The 24058-nt window shown below is 37.3% G+C and overlaps 1 protein-coding gene across 6 annotated transcripts in view; it reads right to left on the bottom strand.

Moving 5' to 3' along the window:
* The window catches only part of R3HCC1L (R3H domain and coiled-coil containing 1 like), an 82546-nt gene that overhangs the window by 20327 nt on the left and 38161 nt on the right, over positions 1–24058 (bottom strand). For 4 of the 6 annotated variants that reach the window (XM_019636429.1, XM_019636433.1, XM_019636435.1 and 1 more), the window contains exon 2: positions 6204–8008. In XM_019636429.1, coding sequence (XP_019491974.1) covers positions 6204–7994 — 1791 coding nt within the window. In that variant the 5' untranslated portion in view covers positions 7995–8008. Of the gene's footprint in view, positions 1–6203; positions 8009–8643; positions 8756–9064; positions 9633–24058 lie in introns of those variants that run through there. The other 2 variants (XM_019636430.1, XM_019636431.1) reach the window with 2 other exon arrangements.

Genomic DNA, 24058 nt, shown 5'->3' with positions numbered 1-24058 from the left:
ATCTGCAAATAAAATTTAGATAGATAGATGATAGATAGATAGATAGATAGATAGATAGATAGATAGATAGATAGATAGGCTATGCCTCCATTAACTTTATCAAGAAACCAAGGCCAAAAACACAAACTTTAGCTTCAAAAGATTTTGTAAAACTGAATGGGTGGAATGTCATGCAAGGTGCCATCTAAAGATTTCTAGACTAGCTATCAGCAACAACTCCATATTGATTATCATCAATGTGAGAAAGCCATGGTTATAGCCTTGGATTAAGTCACAGTAAAAGAGAAGAAAGGGGGAAAGTAAACAAGCAAGCAGAAAAGGAGAAGTGCAAAAGAAAATAAAAACAAAAGTTACAATAACGAAACATGTACAGTGCTCCAACAATTGGTTCAGATGATCATTTACTGACCTCGGTGCCAGAGGATAAATTTGTGAGATCTAGTTCTGTCCCATGCAAGGTAATGTAATGGCATATGAAAGGGCAGGGACCGAGTGAATATCCTGAACCAACATGGACCTGGCTCCATGGACAGAAAGGTCAACATGGCAGACTGATGTTGGCATTCTTGGAAAGATGTTAAATAGATCCACCGAACAGTGAAAACACTGTAGTAGATTAAATTTATAGTCAAGAGGAAGGCTGAGAAGGCAGGGAGACACATCTATATTTCCTCTTCTTCCTGGCATGATTGGAAAGACTAGATGGAGAGATACCACTGATGAAGTAGAAAGGTAAGAGTAGCCTGAAATAGTAAAGCTAAGTCAAGCAGGGTGATGCTAGGGTTTGAAGTTTCCCAAACTAACCTTGATAGCTTAACTCAGGTACTGCTAAGATAGTCACTGACAGCGGCTGTCCATTGGACCTAAGAAAAATTGCAAACAGCATTTATTGCCATTCCACTTCTTGATTTCTCTACTCCCTGATCCACTTTTTCCTATGCTCCCTTCGCTACCTAAAATCCTGCATCACACCCAGGATTGTTCTCCCACATCAAAACTGTCCCTTTAGATAATACTTTAGAGTATTAGTCCTTGCCTATCTGGCCCACTCAGCAACAGCAATAGATATGTACTTCTGACCTTCAAACTGCAGATTCAGATTCAGATCCACTCGTTTAAGAAATGAGTCAGTCTTGTTCCAGGCAGGCAATAGAAGAGTATGACCCATCCTCTGAAGGATCAGAGATATAGTCTTGGTGCTTTAAACCTAATATCTAGTAAGCCTGGGCATCGCCCTGGCTTTTCCTTACCAATCTCCACCTTGTGGTCAATTCAAACAAATGACCTTCTGTATAAGGTTGCTGATTAGCATTTAAATTTCCTCTGTCCAAAACCTAGGCCGTATTGCAAACTTATACCTCCCCATACCCCAACCTCAAATTCATTACAACAAAAAAGTCTGAATTTGGGCCGGCCGAGTGGCTCAGTTGGTTAAGAGCTCGCTCAAGAGTGCGAGCTCTGAGCAACAGCGGTTCAAGTCCTGGCCTGAGCTGAGCTGCCGGTGAGCTGCCAACAGGTGGCAGGATGGCTCAGCTAAAACAAAAAAGTCTGAATTTGAACATATTTACACTGTTGGCTACCCACTTATGGGTCTGTCTTTTCCTCCCTAGCACTCCTTCCCAAAGCCCAGCAACACAGTACCCAGTGTGCTTAGAAGTAATTTATGATACAAATGATTACTTCAAATCAAAGTGTGGGTGACATTTAATTCTCCCAAAAATGTATGTTTCTATCTTTAACCAAGTGTTTTAACACAAGTAAATTTCTAATTTTTGGACACAGTTATTGTTGCCTGGCTTTTTTCCTGACGAGGGTAGGGTATGCACGCTGGCTCTCTTTGCCAACCCTGCCATTTCCCCTCCCTGCTACTGTCACTAAACAGGGAATGAATTAAATGAATGAGCATGATGAGTCCTATCACTGCTCCTACCCCATCTGCCCATCCATACCCCACCACCCCACATCTCATGTTGCTCAATGAAGTCAAAGCACTGCCAGGGACACAGGCCCACCAGGAATCTCTGAAGCTTTAGACAAGAATCCCTCCTTTTACTGACAATATAGACCCAGAAATGTTTACACCTTTCTTTAGTTCTTAAAAGGAATCAGAAATTAAAGTGCTGTTGGTTTGAATGCAGATTAAGAGGGGAAAAAACATTATGCAACAAATCTTAACAGAACTCAGAAGGGAGATTTTTAATTTTAGGAGATAACTGCGTTCAAAAAACAAACTATGAACAATGGAATCTACTTAATGTTCCCTCTTTCTATGTGAACCAGAGATTTCATCACACCCACTAATGGACTGACCAATAAACAGAGTACATAATTCAATCAGGTTCTTCACTAGATGTCCCAAGCGGCTGCATGAGAATATATACCATCTGGAAGGTGGGTCTATAAATCCCCACTTAGGCTGTCAATAACATGCTAATTCAGACACTGAAATAAAAACATTAAATATAAGTCTATTAAGATGAGCTGGAACTAATAACAAAGGATACTGTGAAAAGAAATTAAAACAGCAATAGAAGAATGAGGGAATATATGGGAACTCTATACTTTTCACTCAATTTTTTTCTGTAAACCTAAAACTGCTCAAAAAAAATAAAGTTACATTTATTAGAAAAACAGAAGTAGAATAGAAAATAGAAATTAGGAACATAGAACCATTTAGTGGAAGTGGGATTAGAATGGCTTGTACAATTCTATGGCCTCACCAACATGAAATGGTGTCAACCATTAGCTCTCAGGGATCAAATCTTCTTTTGAAGCCATTGTCTGAATCACTCATTAGACAATCAAATTATATGGTTGTTTTTATAGGTTTTATATTAATTATCCTTCAGATTGTTAAATGACTATCTAGACAGGTTACATTCTGTCTAAATAAAATATAAGCAACTTTAGAGCAGAGAAAAAAGCTGGAATGTAGCACAGCACCTTAACATACCAGTGATACAAACAGTATATAACTATTTGCAATTTTGTGTGTCACACTCTAAGTGCTCAATATTTGCTATTTAACTGCAAAGTGATAGGTTACCAACTGTTAATGAGGTCCCTAGGGGTGGGATTTGAAGGACTTTCCTCCCTTTGTACTTCATATAATTTGTTTTTGGTGGCTGGATTATGAATTTTTCCTTTCAATTTTGGGTTTTCTACTTAAAAATGGAGAGCATTTTTGCAAAAGACTATAGGGAGACAGACAGAGTATACGAATGTGAGTTAGCACACACAGAAGCAATGGGTGGAGTGTTTCCCTACGCTTCTCTCTTCCAGGGTTGTACGTTATTATAACAAAAGGATACTCTTACCTCATTATTTATCCCTAACTATAAACTCAAATCAAGACCAGTGAAGGCACCAGATGCCATTTCCATCAACATCAATGTTATATTGCCAGTATTCCACCAGTAAGTTTGCTATTCAGTACAGGAAAGGGGCTATGAAGTTTTATCTAAACAACAATAATTCCTGTGTTCTTGTACCAAGATCTGAGAGGGTTAAAAGAAGTCAAGCCAACATCCTTTCTTTATAAATTACCAATTTAAGCATCCCATACCATGGCTTTAGGAGATTAAGTGTGATCTCAGAGACTCATCAAGAGTTGCAGTTTTGGGAGCTTGGTAATGACCTAGCTATGCTCTCTACTCTCCTCAGGCACTTTTAGAGGTTGAAATGTCACAGGAAACTGCTTCACATGCCAATGGCTGCCACACCCTGCTCTACAGCATACCTCTCTGCCTATTAGAAGTATTAGACATACGTCCATATGTCTAGCCACTGTCAACAAAGAAACAGGCCAGCTGGGAAGAGAGCCAAAAATCTTTGTCTTTGGCAAGTTTTCAAGGTAGGCAAACACTCTGGTTTAGCCTTTAATAAAGTATGTTTGGAGCAATATAAATAATAAATTAAGAGTAATAGTCACCAAAGGACTATTAATGTTATTGGATTTGTGACATCTTTTAATAACATGATTATTATTACATCTTCTAAAACCCAAAGCACAGGAGACCAAAGTTTAAAGTCGGATCCACTATGGCATTCTCAACCCACCTCCTCTCTTGCTCTCATCCATCCTCATTCCTCAACATAGATCCACTCTCTACCAAGCACCCAAGATGTCAAAACACAACACCCCAGCACCAGCTGTGTGTCGCTTAAAACACTGCGTACTCCCTTTTCCTACCATTCCCAGCTTTTGGTCATGCTAGTGTCCTCTTTGGCTATAGTACTATGCTCCTCAACATACTGAGTAGTTGCCCAAGTTCTTCTGCACCAATTCTAAACAGTGTTAAGACCTGAAAAAGGGTTGCCCACCTGAATCCCCTGCCTCCTCAATATAGAAGCCAAATCTACTACACAGAATCCAAGTTCCAGCTGCAATGATGTTTTGAAAGTGCCTGGAAACCACCCTAAAAAGGAAGAGAGCCTCAACTCTGCCCTATTGCCTACATCCATTCAATTAATATTTATTGAGTCCTACCACACATAAAAAGCTGTGTGCCACGCCCTTCTTTTGCAGGAAGCTGTTCTTTCTCTCCTGTGCATACTTGTGCTTGCTACTCCCTCAGGTAGTCCCTTGGCCAGCTCCTATGAACACTGCTTCCTTTCTCAAGTGAAGGCCTTCTTCCAATGCTTGGATCCTTAATAACTTTTCTACATTCACCTAACTTCCCCCATTATTAATTTCTTAACCCAATTTGAGTCTAAAACCTCTGCTGAACAGTGTTTTTCTTTCTAGTTATGGGCTGACAGCCATTTCTAGTTACCACACTCAATTTCTGATATACATTTAAGTTTGTGTATTACCTTTGAGCAGTGGTTCTCACTTTATGTGTATCAGCATCACTTGAAAAACTTGTAAATATACTTGTAAATAGACACACCATACATCGCCTTTCAGAATCTGATGAAAGCTATGAAAAACTGCACATAGATAGAAAATTTTTCATGCAATTTCAAGGGATTCAGGGATACCCATTTACAGATACTATCTGCTCTGTATTTCTTTCTAAGGAATGGTTAGGCCACAGTGTTTCCTGATGTGACCATAAGAAGCGTTAACTGGGGTACAGGTGTGCATGCAAACACCTACGTGTGAGGGGAACTGCTTGGTGCTGGAAAGGCAGTTCTACCCAATGGGCTGCCCTCTTCAGTCTGCGTCCCTTTCAAATGCATGTGATCATTTTCCTGTACTGCTGCTTTAATTCTCAGAAACCAAAGACTCATCATTTAGTACTTAAAAGGCTCTTTGGAATCACTCAAACAAAACTATTTTATAGGTGAGGAAGTAGTCTGATAGAAAGAACATAAACACTGGATTAATACAGAATTCAACTATTATCCTGATTCTGCCTTTCCTAAAGGTATGACCAGTAAGCTTCAATTTCCTCATTTATAAAACTGGCGATTTTATAGGAAAATCATTTTTTTTCCCTTCCAGGCAAAGGTTATGTGAACACATTATAAGGAATGAAAGGGGAAGTGGTTCTACTATTTAAAACCAATGATTCTTATTTATGGTAAGGAATTTAAATGTTGGATAGAGTGAATGTCAAATTAAGAAAATGAAAAGATTGAACTAAATAATTTCTAAGATGCCTTCAAAAGTCTAACATTCTGTATTCATGAACTAGCCAGCATGTCATTATCCACTTATATGTTCTATATAGACTCAACAATTATTTGTTTTTTAATTTAACTCAGCATAAACTCCTTAAAAAACAATCATGTCTTCCTTTATTTTACCCTTCTTTCACTCTACAGTATCTAATGACATTTGAATATCTACTGGGAAAATAAGTATGAACAATAATAAATTCTTCTCCTTTCCTCAAACAGGCCTATGTAAAATATATCTTGTCAATACAGAAAAGCCCTTTTGAAGAAGTTTCTTTCCCTCTTTACTTCCTCAACAGATAGCCAGAATCCATTAAATTCATCTTTAATCTATTCAATTAAGATCTCTCAGGACATGGCTGTTATAGATACAGCTCAATTCTGTATAGTTTTATTTTTTAAACATCTACCAGATATTCTTTTCTCAATCTACAATCCTATTAGTTATTGTAGGAGCCCTTACATTGGATGTAATATGAATGAATGTACACAAATGCCTAACAAAATTACCCCCTCACATCCCAGGTTCTATAAATCTATAAATTGTCTAAGCATCAAGCAGTTTCCATTAAACATACCTCCTGTAGAAGACGTGGATCCAGGCAGTCACCGTCATCATTAAACATGGACTCCCAGCTCTCCTCAGGAGCACTTCCCTCCAGGTGAGAAGTTTCAGTTGCTTGCGGTTCCATGGATGTCTCCATAGATACTGATTCTATATCAGGAAACGATATACCAAATTCTATATTCTCTGAGTCATCTTCCTCTTTTGTTTTGAACTCGTCGGCAGTTTTCAGTTCATGCAGTGCCTCTGTGATATCACCAGTACAATCGAGATCAATGGCCAAGGCACTATCCGGAAGTACTTTGGTCCCATTTGACATACTGAGTTCAGAGTCCAAAAAAGTGTTACAATTACTACCAGCAATCTTCTTCATAGGTGAGGAGGAAACACAATCTGACAAGCTCTCTATCAACTTTCCTGTTGACTCCACGAAACTAGATGTAATATTTTCAGCATAACTATCTGAGCAAGCAGTTGGGTTGCTGAAATTTTCAGTGTCATTTCTACTTCTAGCAGTGTGAAGAGGGGCTGTATCTGCACTCATTTCTAAATATTTTGAGAAACTACTTGTATTGCTACAAGCCTCATCAGCTATTCTAACTGCAACTACACAAGGGCTGCCTACAGTTATTTGATCAGACACAGTATCTGTAATGTCCATCATACATGCCTTATTTGTAATGTCACCTATACTCTTAGGCCCATTACCTGTATCTGTTTCATGAACAAGAACAGCTGTATCAGAAGGTTCATACTTTACACATAACTCATCAGCAGTGCTGTCACTCTCAAATTCTTTAATCATTGTTGGATCAAAAATGCCATTTGTGCTCTCTAATGTGTTGACTATGGTCATTTTATGAGAGATGTGACCCATCATCTCAGGAATGGAATCTATACCTTTCTGACCCAAGATGAAATCTGTACTGCTGGGTGTATCACCAACATTCTCAGTTTCAAAGTCTACACAAGTTTGATCAGTGACGCCACCTGGGCTTCCAGGAACAGGAATAGTCGTGATGCCTCCACTGCTGAGCGCCAACATTCCACCTGACGTCTGCATGCCTTGTTGTACGATTCCAGAATCAGAGCTTAGTTTTACTGGTGAAATCACACCCTCAGGTTTCAAAACAGAACTAAAAACTCCAGGAAGCTGGGATCGTCTCTCTACAACCTTGGCATCAGTTTCAACTCTGCTTTCCAAATATTTGTCTTCAAGTGTGTCCCCACTTAGTTCGTGCCTACTTAAATCACAGAAGTCCACATGTTGGAATGGTTTGTTTAGAACCTGAGCCTCACTGATTTCTGAACAAGACTGAGATCGAAGCAACATCTCATGTCTTGTCACATCTGAGGTTTCAACCTCCAAACACTCCACCTTATTTGGTTTAAAATGCCTTTGTAAAGGTACACTAGGGATAATCTCAGGATTTAGGCCTCCTTGCTGATGTCCTTGGGATATTACTTCTTTGGTTTCTGTGGCTCCTATCTTGGTATACACCCGATCTTTATTACTTTCTTGAAGGCACGTGTCTTTTCTTAATTTTGTTGAAGATTTCTTTCCTTCCCTACGATTGTGCTCCTTTTTATCAGGATTAATATTTAGTCTTTGAGCCTCAGGTTTGTCCTTTTGGGGGAGACAATCTTCTTTTTGCTGTTCTTTCACCACGCAGTTAGGTGGACCATAGCTTTTTTCCTCATCACCTGTCTTGAGAAGTCCTACACCCCTCCGAGCTTTAGGGACATAAAGGGCCATGTCAGGCCTTCTGATACGAACTCTGCATCTTGCTGCTTCTTGCTGCATGGCACCACCTCAATCTGCAAGAAAAAGAGAATGATTTAATTACCAGAAACTAATTACAATGTATTGAACCAAGAGATTTTAAAAGAGTAAGTAGAGGTCCTACTAATCTATCCTATAGAAACCCTCAAGTAAAAAGGAAGAAAACCTGCCATAAAATAATTAATGCAATCAGGTAAGTAACTAATGAAAGTAAATTCCAAAATAATTCATGAGCTCATGAATTTTACCCATATATACTCTTTCTTCATATTTCCAAAACCCTTTACCTCTACCTCCCAAGTCCTCTCTACTTTTTGAACAAGTAGCCTGGTCTTAGGTTAAATTAAAACAGATTAGAACAGTGATTCTCAGCTATCAAGTACTCGTCAAACACAACCATCTCCATATTCTAGGCGCTCAGAATTTACATAGAAGAGTGTACTCAAAGAGGACCCCTAAAACACATTTGCTCAATAGAAACATATGTACAGAAATGTGGTTTTTAAGAGTATCTTTCATGGGAATAACTTGAATGTGAGCTAGAAAATGAGACGACTAATCAGGGACTGCTTTCTAGAAGATGCTGCTTTTGAATTACGATTTTTAGGAAAGAAATAGTGGGAGGGAGAAAGCCATTATTCTATTAATACTATTTAATCAAGTGACCTACTATAAATGTTTCTTCCTTCCAGCAGCCTGGGTAGGATGAAGGAGGGTGGAGGCCAAGGAATGTGATGAGACAACTCACACTAGTAACTTCCTGACAACCTCCACCATGGTTGCTGAATGGAATTTAAAAAGGAGAAAAAATTTAACAAAGGTTAAACCAACTTCTATCTACTATCTACAAAATAGAAGAAAGGGTACTAGACAATTTCATCCTGAGTTAGTCTTCAAAATAAGTGAAGTAGATAGTAGTTGGTCCAGAGCAAAGAGAATAAGGAGGTGCTATACATAGCAAAGAAACAGCCATACACACTCAGAAGCACCCGTTGTATTTCACCACATACATTTCAAAGGACAGAGATAGTAAGAGGAAGAGAAAGGCTAACAAACCCTGTCCACTCTATTCCAGGTCCCTAAAATTTCACCTGCTCCAGAATGCTTCCTCAGTGAAGCAGCTCTGCTTCTTCAGGCTATCTTCTTTTCAGTCCGGGTAGAATATATACCATGGCTCTGATTATCAAGTGTCCTCAGTGATCTTGTCCCTCTTCTCTTTTGAGTCTGACTTATTATCTAGCCCATTATTCTTCGTGGATTTTCTTTTTACCTTTCCATTTGTGTAAGAATATGACTTTAACATTTGGCCATTCCAGGATTTTCAATATGCCTACTTTTCAGGACAGAAGTACTAAAGTATATTTCATTGGAGGGCATGCCATAGACATAGTATATCTTGAGCTCAGCAAAGCCTCTGTCAAAATACATTATGATGAATTTCTGTATATAAGATGGTAAAATGTGAGCTACTCAGCAGAGCTGGTAGGTAGACTCACAACAAAAAGTAATGATGATGGGTGGAAATAAATTTAGAGAGGGTTGTTTAAAGGAGACCTCTGTCCCCATAGCCCTTTGAAATTGAACATTTTAATTAATTTGGATGTAAATAGATATTGAGTGCTTATCAAATCTGCAACACAAAATCGATAGGATTAATAAATCTCAAAAATGATAAAATTTCAATTTAATATCATTTCTACAATCTGGAATTCTGTGCTGAAAGCAATATGAAGACGTAAGAATGAGTAAATACAAAGACCTGGGTTAAAAAGAATCAAACACAGAAGACTTGACTTGTGTACAATTTGCATACAAAAAAATCTAAAGGCTTATATACCTCATTTACAAAGTCAATAAGAGCCAAAAGATAGTGATGTTGATGTTTAGAATGGCAACACAGTCTTAAATTACAGAGTCTACAAAATACACCACACGTGTATGGTTAAAGGAACTAAAGGTGTACTTCTTGCCCAAAGAGGTCTAAATAGAAACATCCCAGATACTTTTATACCTGAAAGATTGCTCTACAGCAAAAACAAATTTTCTCTTCTGTTTCTATGCTTCTATATTTCTCCAGAAGTCGGTACCAGAACCAGTTGGTAGAAATTAAAGGAAAACAAAGTTTAGTTCAACATAAAAAAGAATTCTACTTCTAGAGTTCCCTAATGTTATTTTCAGGTAATAAACTGTCTCTAGAATAATTTAAATACATTCTGGATAACTGACTGATACACCAAAGCAAGAATTTCTATCTGTAAGGCAGCTTGGTCTGGATAAATTTTAAGCATTCCTCAAACTCAAAATTCTATGATTCTACATCTCATCTACAGTAAACCTATATCAAAGGCTTCAAATTTGAAATTATGTGCTATAGCTAACGACTTTTAAAACTCAATCTTTCTTTTTTTCTTAATGTCCACATATTGTTATATAATTTCCTAAAGCTGAATAACAGTATAAATTTATACTATTATCTATTTCCTACCAACACACTGAATTCAATTATGCCATGACCAGTAGTAGCCTGCTGGTAAATGTTTAGCAACTTTCCAAGTGTAGTTTGGAGTACTGGTTGATACTTTTGTTTATGCCAATGAGGTAAACAATGTGACTTCTTTGCTGAAGTGGTTAATCATTTTTGAGGGAAAGAATATATCCTCAATTTCTTGATATACACAAAGTAATAGCTAAAGGCATGCCACTTTTAAGTTTGCATTATTAGCATTTCTCCGTCACCTGAAGTCTAGACAAGCAATAAACAATAAATCAAGCCCTGATTTATGGCATTTGCCAAACTCTGCAGTGTAAATATTCCCACCATGGTTAATTTCAAGCTACCAGTGTGATGTCACTGAACATGGAGATGAGAAAATATATTTACACTAGCACATCATGATACAGTATTTCAATCATAAAGGAATAATATATAAAAAATAACTTCAGGAGCATAGATCATAGTAACATGTAGTAAAATAACCAGGAGGTGATGAATTTTAAGCATTTATTACCTTTTTATAAATGTCATTTATCTAATTTAATAACAACTGTTTAACAGTTTGCAAAATTCCTAAAATTTTAACAATCATCTCTCAGGCCAGGAGGAGATGCTCCAATATACCACTGGCTGTGACAATTCTTTCATAGTAATTTAGACACAAACAAAAAAGGAGCATCTTGTGGACTTTCAAGGTAATGCCAATGCAATTTAAAGCCTTGTTGTGCTTTTATGAATTTCTCTTGCAACTGTAGGCCTTTAACGTTGGGAGAGGGGGTGCCTGTCATACTCAATTTTTAAAGGTATCTTGGATTAAAAATGCCCACCTAGGTATTTACTAATAGCACTTGATACTTTCTTCTCTTTCAAAGCAGTTTTAACTGTTTCACAATGTTCTAAGTGCTTTTATCAATCCAACTTGTTTCTTAACTGGAAGGGAGAATCAGTTATTTGGGGTGGATTTTGTAGCTAATTTATCCTGGACTAGTCATCAGCATGTAATTCTGTTCAAAATTACATTTTCTAAAGAGAATAAAAATTCAAATCCATTACAATGGTGAGCAGTTAGCCGCTACCATATACCTAAAAATTTTGTTGGCCAAATCCTTTTTTCTAACTATACTTCCGAGCACTGAAATCATACATGATCACCTGTCCAACTGTTTCTACAGTTTCACATTCTCCCTGAAAAAATATCAGCAACTTCCTGTAAGTAGCTCTTTGACCCATCTTCATGAGTAAGTGAACTAGCACAAAACAAATCAGGCTTTTACATTTTCATAACAGAACATCAATGCTATTTGTCCACATTTGGGATCTAAAACATATGGGTCCCTCTTCAATCAACAACAGAAAACATTGGCACTTAAGGCACTCACTGGATAATTCAACCATGAATTGATTTGATCCAGTACTTACCAAAGCTCACTTGAGACATCTGTTATTTGAGAGAAAATGTCGAATGGGCATGTTAACTATTCAGTCTTCCAGAACAAATTCTCTAAGCTCTATCACTTTGTTACCTCATTAGAATGCATCATAACTAAATCATATATTTTGTCTTAACTCTTTATTTGAAAATAATTTCAAATTTACATGTAAATTATGAAAGTAAAAATACTTGCAAAGAACACCTGTGTACTTTTACCTACATTTATCTACTATTAACATTTTACCCCATTTGCTTTACCATTTGCAATCATTTGTGTTGTCTCTTTCCACTCACACATGCATCTTTTTTTTTTTCCTGAAGCTTTTGAGGACAAATTACAGACATCATGGCCCTTTACCCCTAAATACTTCAGAGTATATTTCCTATAAATAGGCATACTGTCTTACATAATTACAACAGTTATTAATGTCAGCAAATTTAACAATGATATTTTTATCAAATCTAACATAAGTACTCCAATTTTGTCAGTTAACCCAGCAATGTCCTTTATAGCATATTTCCCTCTACAACACTGGATCCAATTTAGAATCAAGTAATACATTTAGTTAACCTGTCTCTTTAGCCTCCTACATTCTAGAAAGTTTCCAAAGCCTTTCACTGTCTTTTATGATAATAATATCTTGGAAGACTAGCTCCCCTCCCCCCCTTTAAATTGAACATCCCTCATTTAAGGTTTGTCTGACATTTCCTAATGATTAGATTGAGGTTATACATTATCAGCCAGTACATAGGTGGTCATGTGTCCTTCTCAGGGCATGACATCTGGAGACACATGACTTCTATGTCCTTCAATGGTGACCTTAACTTTGATCGCCTGGTCAAGGTACTGTCCAATTTCTCTACTGTATAAATACAGTGTATTTTCTCCCTTGCAACTAATAAGCAGTCTGTAGGGTAACACATTAAAAAGCACGCAAAAATATCCAGTTCCTCATCAAATTTCCCCCCAGATTTTATATCCACTGATGATCCTAATCTGACTCAATCTTTATTATATAATCATTGCAAATGATGGTTTTCCTACTCTGCAAGTCACTTCACATTTACCAGTAAATCCTTGGCATTTTCTGAAAGCAAAAGTAAACCATTTATCTTAACTCACCAAAGAAGGTAAGATTCCCTAAGTTAAGACTCAATTTAAAATCTTAGCTTTCATAGCTGGTTGATACAGTTGAAGGACATTTTCTAACTTTTACAAATCGAAGTTGAAAGTAACCATCATCTTGTCCAATGTCCCATTTCTAAAAGAAGGGAAAAATGCATGTGTAAGTTACATGGTCCCTTTAACATACAGAACATAACGTGACCCTTTCCACTCTTTTCCACAAAACACAAAATTAAGTTTGGTGTTTGAACACAATAATTAATCCATCCCAGATGTCTGGCACCGTTTATTTCTGTCCCTTGTTAAAGCCATCTCAAATTCCTTTGGGAAGGAAGCAAGGCACAATCAATTAACATATGTTAATAAACATATATGTGGAGCCGGCCGAGTGGCTCAGTTAGTTAAGAGTTGGCTTAAGCACGCAAGCTCTGAGCAACAGGGCCGCCGGTTCAATTCCCACATGGGCCAGTGACGCTGTGCCCGAGCTGAGCTGTCACTGAGCTGCCAACAGGTGGCAGGATGTCTCAGCTGGTGTAACAGCAAGATTGCCTGTTCGATGGTGGTCTACGCCCACCGACAACTAAGACTGAACTCGGCACCATGAGATGAGCTGCACCCTGATGCCTCAGTGGATAGAGAAAGCACTCTTAACAAGGCTGCTGGTTCAACTCCTGCATGGGATGGTGGCTATGCCCATCCGCAACTAAGATTGAACACAGCACCCTTGTGCTCAGAGGCCATGAGCTGCTGACGGGAAGCCATATGGCGAGTGGCTCCCTCCACAATAAAGACTGAAGGACAACAACTTGGCTGTTTCCCTTCCCCAATTCCCCAACACTGTTGCCCCCCTCCACTACTACAACAAAAACATAATAAAAAAAAAAGATATATACCTCTATAAAAAAAACACATATGTGAGGGCATGGGAGGAAAACATTTTTTATGGGAAATATTTAGACAATATATTTATTTCATATCTATTTTTCAACTTACATTTGTTTGAACTATGAAATATTCTTTAGAATGAAATGTCTCAAATGAGGTATATATATTGAGTTCTGACCCTGACATCACCTTCAAATGACTTGTGAAAATATGCAATAGAAAGGTATTTATGTAAAGCATATATTAAAATGCCAATGCAAACATCCTGAATGCAAGGTTTAACAGTTAGTTTCGATTCAAGATGACAGATGAAGAACACAAATATACCCTCTCCCACCAAAATGGGCCTACAGTATGTGGGGATTCATTTTATAATAAATGTGGCACTTCAAACCAATTGAAAAATATGGAGTATGCAATGTCAGGACAACTGCCTGGCTTGCCAAGACTTTATTGAAGATTTGGAGTGTATATTTATGTGAGATCAGTCTATGATTTTCCTTCCTAGTATTGGGAATTATATGACTGGGTTATTATAAGGCACATTATATAAGTTAAAGATTTATGTATAAGGCTCGGCTTACTTCTCCTTAAATATTTGGTAGAAACTCAAACCCACATGAAGGTAAAACAGTAGCTACAAAAATCTCAGGAAAGAGGGCCAGCCGAGTGGCTCAGTTGGTTAAGAGCTCACTCAAGAGTGCGAGCTCTGAGCAACAGTGGTTTGAGTCCCGCTCGAGCTGAGCAGCCGCTGAGCTGCCAACAGGTGGCAGGATGGCTCAGCTAAAAAGAAAAAAAAAAAAATCTCAGGAAACTTTGCCCCTTCACTCAGAACCCAAGTGAAAAGAGACAAGCTTCCTTATTTTCTTTCTGTAACTGAGTAATTTTCTTTCCTAGCCTACTCTTTGAGTGAGACTATAACGCTTTGAGATTTAAGGCTTTATTCCTCCCAGGCCCAATGCCTCCACTCCTATCTCACACATAGCTATTAAAATCTAAACCTCTTAGTTACCCTTAGTTACCCGTAGTTACGCTTTGGGAATTAAGATCTGGCAGAATCAAACCAGTGAACAACTGAAGAAGGGAAAATCCAACAAGGATGATGACAGAATAGGAATCAAGAGGAAAAAGTGTCAAAGGAGTAAGAAAAAAATTTCTTGAGAAACTTCTAAAGCTCTCAATAGTTTTGGTAAAACTGATGCACCAGTCGAGTCTCTATGATAAATCCTAAAAACAAACAAACAAACAAACAAAAAAAAACAACAAAGTGAAGGATGCTGTCAGATATCATACAATTTTAGTGGAAAAATTACACCAAGAAAGTATACCATTGTTAATTCTGAGAATTAGCACAGCTGTAACTACAACCTAAATTTTATTAAATATATAGTAAAATAAATGTTTTCATTTCAGAAAATTGTCTCCAACAAATCTTTTTTTCATTAATAACTATGAAACTTTAGTCTCCATTTTAAACAAGTCCATTCTAAGAGGTATTTTCAAAATACCAATTTTCTCACTTAACAAGAATATCTCAAAAATGTATATTCTTAAGGGGAGAAAGGCTATTATCTAAACTGTTAACAGTGGTTACATCTGGGAGAGTAGAAAATGAGAGAAAAAAATAAAGGATTATTATCTTTTATATATATATATATATATATTTCAGTATTGTTTAAATTTGTTACCATAAGTGTAGAATTTTTATAATTAAAAACAAAATCACTAAAATTTAAAGATCTGCTATTATTTTAGTATAAGAGGCCATTACTATAAATTGGTGTAGGAGAAAGCAAAAGCAATGAAAAGCGATAAACAGATCTCTATTGGACAAAATTACAAGTCGGAAAATGATGAATGAAGAGTGATGTCTTTAATATACCTGAAAGGGTAATAAAACAAGCAGCACAGAAATTACTTGATATTGGAAAGATATCTTCAAATGTTGTAGGATGCTCGAGCAACCTCTGTTTTTTAGTCTAAGAATGATCTAGAACTACCTTGTCCGATACAGGAGCCACTAGTCAGACGTAGCTATTGACACCTGAAAAATGTCTAGTCTAAATGGAGACGTGCTGTGCATGTAAAATAGCCCTGGATTTCAAAGACTTGGTATACTCCCCTCAAAAGTAAAATCTCATTAATATTTTTATAGGAATTATATGCTGAAATGATACTATTGTATAATGAGTTAAATAAAACACATTAAAATTAATTTCATCTGTTTGTATGTTTTTAAATGTGGCTACTAGAGAACTCAAAATTACATATGTGGCCCACATTGGTGGTCCATGTTATATTTCTAATGGGATAGCATTGGTCTAAGATCTTGCCTTACTCATATCCTTAATTCCACAAGAACGAACACAGTCTGCTTTTCCTCTCGGGTCTTGCCTGCTTTAGATTTTTTCTACTTTCAGCAACAAGGGAATATACTAAACCAAGAAATCAACTAAAACACAAATGTATAGATAAGCTTATCTCTGCACACTTTAATGTTCCATAAGCTCATAATGATAAAAAAAAAAAGTAAAGTCTACTTATGTTTCACAAATCAGAAAATAAGACTGATTAGAAAACACTCCTATGTGGTAAAGTTATCCTCAACAAATTGAGGGCCATTTCTTCTAACTTAACTTTTTTTTTTCCTGAAAATGAGGGCTTTTTATATGTTTAGAACTGTGGAGGTCTCTAGATTTAGAATCATTTATTTGCATCTTAATAAACCAACTTTGTTTTACTATACTATCAAAAGCATTCTTAGTCTCATTGGTCTATTTACAAACTGGCAAAATATTGGGTTGTCGGAAAAGTCATGACATATTTTTTCTATGTTTTTCGTTGCAAAAATGCGTCATGACTTTTCCAACAACCCAATAAGAGATACCAACATCCTTCAGCAGTTCAGCAGCATATATATTAATAATACGTAAAGGAATAAAAATATTTTAGTAAACTTAGTATATTTATAATTAAATGTAATATATAAAATATATTAAGCGACAAGTAAACCAATAGATTTCTGAGCACTAAGATGATTACATACTTTTAAAATCTAGCCATCTCCTCAGGAAAATTCACTGTTCTTCTCTTCTCAATTTCATAGTTTGGTGAATTAGGTATCACTGACAACCCAGCTGTTCAAGCCAGAAACCTGGAAGTCATTATTCCTGACATGTCAATCAATTACCAAGCTCTTGTTCATTCTACTTCTACAATGCTCCCAGTGATTTTCTAAAATACAAACCAGATTTGGTCATTTCCTTGTTCAAAATTCTTCAGTGGCTCTTTATTATGTACAAACTTTAAAGTATCTTGCATAGCATATTATTGGATTCTGCATGATCTAGCTCCACTGTCTATCTGCCCAGTGTCATCTACAGCCACTCCTAATCTCAAACTTTACATTCTATCAATTCCAACTCCTGGTAGTACTAGAAACATGCCCAGCTGCCTTCTTACACCTCTGAGGTCGAAGGCATACTATATTTTCAGTCAGATGCCTGCCTGACAGCCTCTACCTGTCCTTCAATTCTTACCTTAAATTTTACCTCCTCTTTAACTTCGTCACTGACTCTCCCTGATATGTTACAGTCCAACCCATAAGTTCCCACTGTGCCCCTTTCCATGTACCTTCATTAAAGCAATTATCAGACTTCTTTGCAGTTATGTGCTTACATGTCCAGTTCTTCAGTGTAGGGTTACTTTTTGTCTTTGTATCTACAATGCTCTAGCACTGCACATGGCACTACATAAATATGTTAAATCACGGCAAGTGAAATGTCTCAGCAGATGATGCTGTTGAGACCTCCAGTTAAGATTTGGGGCCCCCCTCCACAACTAGACCGAACAACAAAAGGACAGCAACTTGTCTGTTCCCCTCCCCCAATTCCCCAATAAAATCTTAAAAAAAAAAAAAGATTTGGGGCCCCATTCATTCATTCATTCATTCATTCATTCATTCATTCCACACACATTTATTGAATAACCAGTAATATGCCAAGCTCATCTAGGCCCTGGGAACACAGCAAACAACAAAACAGTCTCTAGCCTCAAGTTTACATTGCAATGGCGGAGACAAAAAATAAACATACATTTAAACATATATTATAATGTCTGACACTGATAAATGCAATGGAGTAAAATGAAGCCGGGAGAGAAATACAGCGTGATGGGGTGTGTGGCTAGTTTAGAAGGGAAGACCATATGGTAAAGTGGGGAAAACCACCACTCTAAGGAGTTAATACCTGAGCTGATACTTGAGTTGGCGCGTCACACAAATTATCTGGGAAAAAGAGAATTCCAGGAAAAGAAAAAAGCAAGTACAAAAGTTCTGAGGCAGGACAAGCTTGAAATGTTCAAGGATTCATAGGAAAACAGGTGTGGTAACAGCAGAGGAAGAAGGGGCACAGAAGTCAGTCAAACAGCTGAGAGCCAGAACAAGTCGGGGCTTGCAGGTCAAGGCAAGAGCTTTGATTCTGAATGTGTCGGGAAATCACTGGAAGGTTTCAACAAGAGAATGACATGATCTGACTTACCTTTGCTGAGATCATTCTAGCAAAAATGTGAAGCACTGACTAGAAGAGGGAAGAGCAGAAGGAGGAAAATCTGTCAGGAAGTCTAAATACGAATAGACAGGCATGCAGCATGTCTAGGGTATAAGAGTGGAGGTAACAGAAGTGGCTGGATTAATGACACATTCCCAAAGCAAAACTAACAAAACCTTGATGGACTGACTGTATAGGACGTGAATGGAAGAGAGGAGTCACTTTCAGAGTTTTGTCTGATCAACCTGAGTGATGACAGATACATTTCCTAAGATAGGGAAGACTGGGGGAGGAAATAGGAAAAAAGGAATCAAAAGTTGTGATTTGGACATTTTAAATTTGAATGCCTGCTGGACATCCTGTACAGTTGTTAAAGAAGCAATTGGATATATAAAGTTGGAAGCTTAGGGGAGGTGCAAAAATCGGAGATAAAAATTTGTGGGTCATCACCATAAAAGTTCAAGCCAAGGAACAGGATACCACCACCTAGGGAATGACAAAAACAGGAGATTGAGACATGGAAGAACTAAAACCCTTAAAGGTTTTCTCACAGAGGAGATGTGGCCAGCAAAGGAGAGTAAGGAAGAAAACAGAAGGATGTAACATCCCAAAAGCCAAGTGGAAAACAAAACAAACAAAAAAAACTTCTGAAAGGCAAGAGTAATTATTTGCATTAAATGTTGAAAGATGAAGTAGGAAGAACTGAATCTGTCTACTGGAATTGGCAGGACAGAGGTTGTTGGGGACACTGGAATGGTTTCAGTGGGATTGGGGAGAAAACTACCTCACTGGAATGGGTTAGGGAGCATATGAGGTAAGGAAGAATGACACAATAGGAAGGGCGAAACTGATGATGCTAATGGCGGATGGAAGGTTAACTATAATAAAGGTTACACTGACAATAGTTTACGTACTGGAACAAAACTTAGCAACTATAAGATTAGAAATTCTATCAATTCCTGCCTTGTCCTATCTTTATCAGAAACACAGGGGGACTATTAAGTGGAATATGATATTCTGAATTGCTCAATTATTCACCTCAGGACAGTCAGGGCACCTTGGGCCTCAGGATTTACACGTAAATCAAGCTCACATATTCAACATCTTTTTTAAAAGTTATGTTTGCCTTAGCGAAGTTCAGGATTCACTAAAGGCTGTGCAAAATCAGTGCTTCAGTCATTAAAATTCAATCAGTCTAAGGAATACAAAATCTGCTTCTTTAGCAATAGCCCGTATATATCTTTGGAGTACTGGGTGAGCTTGTAAATGTAGCAGTTAAATTCACTTACAAAATTTATAGAGTGCTCAGTGTTCTGATGACAAAACTAGACTACAAAGTTTGTTTTCTTGGTCATTATGGATTACTACCTGAGGAAGGAAGCCTCTAAGTAGAAAAAAGGGATTTCTTTAAAGAGGTTACCTTTACCAAAGATAATAGATGGCTCAAAAGTGTATAGTAGAGAGGAAACCTAGTTCTAAGAAAAAATTTAATGAAGTGTAAAGCTAACCCAAAAAAGTAAGAATTTTGTGTTTTCCTCAATACAAAAGCATTATACAATAAACCTTTTTATTAAAAGTGTATTTTTATCTCACAGAGATAATCACTATTGACATTTTGCTGTATATGAGGTGTTTAGACCTTTCTCCCTCCCTCCCTCCCTCCCTCTCTCTCTCTTTCTCTCTCTCTCTCTCTCTCTCTCTCTCTTTTAGCTGAACCATCCTGCCACCTGTTGGCAGCTCAGCTCGGGCCAGGAATCGAACCGGTGACCCTGTTGCTCAGAGAGCTCACACTCTTGAGCGAGTTCTTAACCAACAGAGCCACTTGGCCGGCCCGACCTTTCTATATTTTTTAAAAAGCTTTGCAAATGAGACTTATCTGCTATAAGCACAGAATCCTGTATAGAAAGGCTTTCTAAAACAGTTTTTTCCTTTTTTTTTTTGCACTCCAGTTAAAAACATTTCATATCATGACACAGTACATACAGGTTCATACACATATATGTGACTGAAAAAAGTCCCCTAAAATACTTACTATGTGCACTGCTCTTTTTAAATCTATTCTATTTCACGTTTTTAATTTAAAAAATTTAGATTCTTATAATTTAAAATCAATTTATTCACTAAGTTGTTTCACTAGATTAACTGTTTGAAAAACCCTATACTAAATAGCATACTTCAACATCAGAAACTTTTACAGCAGGGATAGAAAACATTCTGTTTTAAATGATTTAGCATTTTGATTGTAGAGCAAGATAAAAGGGGAAGTAAAACATGAATTTTAAAAATCTGAAGATTATACCACCTGAAAGAGTCTTTATCGAAACAATTAAATTAGAAATATACCTAATCTTTCCACACATTCAAGGTCCTCCACCCCCAATGTTGAGCACATGTCTGCAAATAACAAACCAAGAAATGTCCTTCCTCTGCAAAAGAGCTTCACTTTAAAATATACTTGATCCAAAGTTAGCCAAAACTTTACTGGATTTAAACATGAAAATGCAGCAGTTGAAACAGGAGTATGAACTAGAAATTGCATCAGACTCTCAAAGCTACGAAGATAATACTGTGAAACTGGAATGAGGAAACTGAAGATCTGACTCCTAAAATTAACAAAGACAATTTCAAAAACAATTCTGAAAGTAACATTATGGATGCTCTGCATGAGATTTTTAGGGACAATTTGTGACTACAAACTCCGATGCTATGGGAAGGCAGCAGAAAACATCTAAGAGACAGGAAAGAGAAAATGATGTGTTATCAAGTTTTAAAGTGATGTATTCATTGTTTTGGCTGGGAAATAGAAGCAAAAATACAGTGTACTGGAGAATGCCTTAATGCCAATTTCCAGCCTTCTATCCTGTGCCACCTTAACTTTCTGGCAATACCCAAACTTTCAGAATCTGTACCTGTTTTTGTTTTACTTGGTTATTCTTGATTCCTGTCCAGTTAACTATTCAATATTTCCAGCCCCCGCCCTTTTTGTGTGTGTGAATTACTTCTGCCTACATTCCAACCGTACCCCTTAGATAGAGTCTGCGATTAAGGGTGCCGCACCTCCTTGGATATGGGCACACAGATCTAGGCAGGCTGATCAGCTTGTCCTTGGGAGTTTTTGAGCTAGAATTAAAAGAGTCATTAGTATTTCCTGATGTGGGATAGGAGGCTTGGAAGCTGATGGTGGCTATCATGTGAGAAAGTGTGAGCTCTAATGAAGGGATTTGAAACTAAACTATTGAAAGCACAAAAGGGGAGGGAGAGAGCTCCTTTTCCTTGTCCCTCGGGCTAAGCTGTTTGAAACCCAGTCCCTTGCTGTCAGTTGGATGTGTGAATATACTGTAGTGTCCTTCTAATAAAATTTCCTTCAGCCTAAGTGGAGTTTTATGACCTGTACGCAAAACATTCACTATTAATACAATTCTCTTGTTAAGTCTTTAGGAGTTAAAATGGTTCTTGTTGAATTAGAAATATCTACCTCTACCCTAACAAGTGCTGCCTTCTTGATGCAAGAAATAAAGTCAAAACATTTGCAGATCTAAGTGATACTCATAACGTCCATTATCTGTAAAAATAAAAATTTACTAATATAAAATGTATGCAATTTTAACATTGATTTGACAATGAAAATTAATTCTTGGAGACAAAGGAAAAAATTAAAAAAATAATAATAAAATAAAATATACTTGATCCAAACACAATACAGAGGCACTTGTGTGTAATAAAATAACATGAAAAATTATACTTGGACAACAGAGAAATGGCTTCCTATTTTATAATAAAAACTAGAAAACCCGCTAATGAACCATCACTAATTTCTCCTGTAGTTTTCTTAATGCAGCCTTCCGTAAATGAACTTGCACTAGTTAATACAATGACACATTTCACACTTGAAAATGCCAGATAATTCTTGTATCTACTTGGAGGTTTATTCTCACTTCTATTCAAACCAAGTTTATAAAATATATCTTGTAATTTAAACAAAGACAATAATTTGTGATATCAGTGCCTACAGTTGAAGAGATTACTCTAGGTCTCCCCTTTAACAAAGTTGGACTGAAGAGAAAAAAGGTTTTAAAGCAGGTAGACCTTATTTAGAGGGCCTTCCACAGACGCACTCAAAGGCGTGCAGGAAACAGACTCACTAATGGGAAACAGAATGAGGAGGCAAACGCCTCTATTCAAACTGCTAAACTGGCCATGGATAAAGTGACACATCAAGGCCTTATTCACTGCGAAACGCTGCTCTCACCCACACATAACACAACCATATCATGACCTCCAAATTACTATTTTTCAGCAGAGTATCTGTTTCTTATTGTTTCCGTCTCTTCACTGCCTGTCACTTCTTGCCACTCTATGCATTTTTCTTTCTCTCAATCTAATGAGTATTATTAAATTCCAGTGTGTTCAAATTATATACAAAATCAGAAAAAAAAAGGCTTCTAAGTAGGATCTGAAATGCCTTTTATTTGATCAAATTGTATGAACTTTAATATATGAACTTTGTGATACCTATTTTGGCCCCTTACCAGATATTATCTGCTTACTTGGTGACATTCAAAATAGTAATGTCCTCATTTAAGGCTCCCAACAAACCCTAGGAGGTGATACTATTACCAGTCCAATTTTACAGGTGAGAAAACTGGGGCCAAAGGCCAAAGAACTAGAATGTGGCTGATTCTGATCTAGATCAGCCGAGTCCGGTGCTGGTGCTCCTAACTGCCGTACGGTAAGGTGAATATCCCAGTGTGTTTAGTGCCCTCCGCTTTAATATCCTTGACAATCCTCTGGGAAAGAAACCAGCATCAATTAGTTGATGTCTAGACGATGAGAAGTCCCAACTACCTCCTTTCACCTCTTCAAAAGCTGCTCCAAAAGACATAACTGGGCCACGGAAGTGAAACGCCAGAGAAGCAACCAGGTCAACCAAGCCGATCGGGAGGTGCTCAGAGGTCTCGCCTTGTCTGCGATCACACAGGTCCTGTCCTACAGTGAATCTAAACCCAAGACTCTCCATGGCCATTTGAAGATCTACTTGCCGAGGATGGTTTAGGACTGTCCCTTTCTAAATGCAGCCCTAAATGATCTCTGAATACCTTTCATGTTGTAGACTTCAATGAGCATTCCTTGAGTAAATGCAGGGTAGGTCTTTTCTGCTCCCTGCTGCCATGCCAAACTATTAGCTTGCCTGACTTAATTAACCTTGAGCTCCTGGAAAGCAAGAAAATGCCGTTATCACTGTTATATCTTCAGTGCCCGGCACCATCCCTGGCACATGGATGGCATTCAGTAAATGACTGGTAAATATGGCAGTATGAAAACAAATGTTCTTAACACAAAGCATTATCAATCCAGATGTTTCTCCTTAATTTGAGACTGACTAGATGAAAGGTATGTGTATTCTTGATGAAAGTTAAGAATTCTTTATCGTGCTATTTTTTATTCAACTCATTAGCTATTATCCTAGTAACACAGATCCTTTTCAACCTGTTTATGTGACACGATACATATCTATTTACAGAAAGAAGCCTTATACGCAAATTAATGGTGAGAGAAAAATGAAACCAGAGCAAGATTAAAGGCCTGTCCCCCATCCCTGGT

The sequence above is a fragment of the Hipposideros armiger genome, unplaced genomic scaffold (genome assembly GCF_001890085.2).
Source record: "Hipposideros armiger isolate ML-2016 unplaced genomic scaffold, ASM189008v1 scaffold_28, whole genome shotgun sequence".
Lineage (NCBI taxonomy): Eukaryota > Metazoa > Chordata > Mammalia > Chiroptera > Hipposideridae > Hipposideros > Hipposideros armiger.
This window is presented reverse-complemented; position numbering and strand designations above follow the sequence as displayed.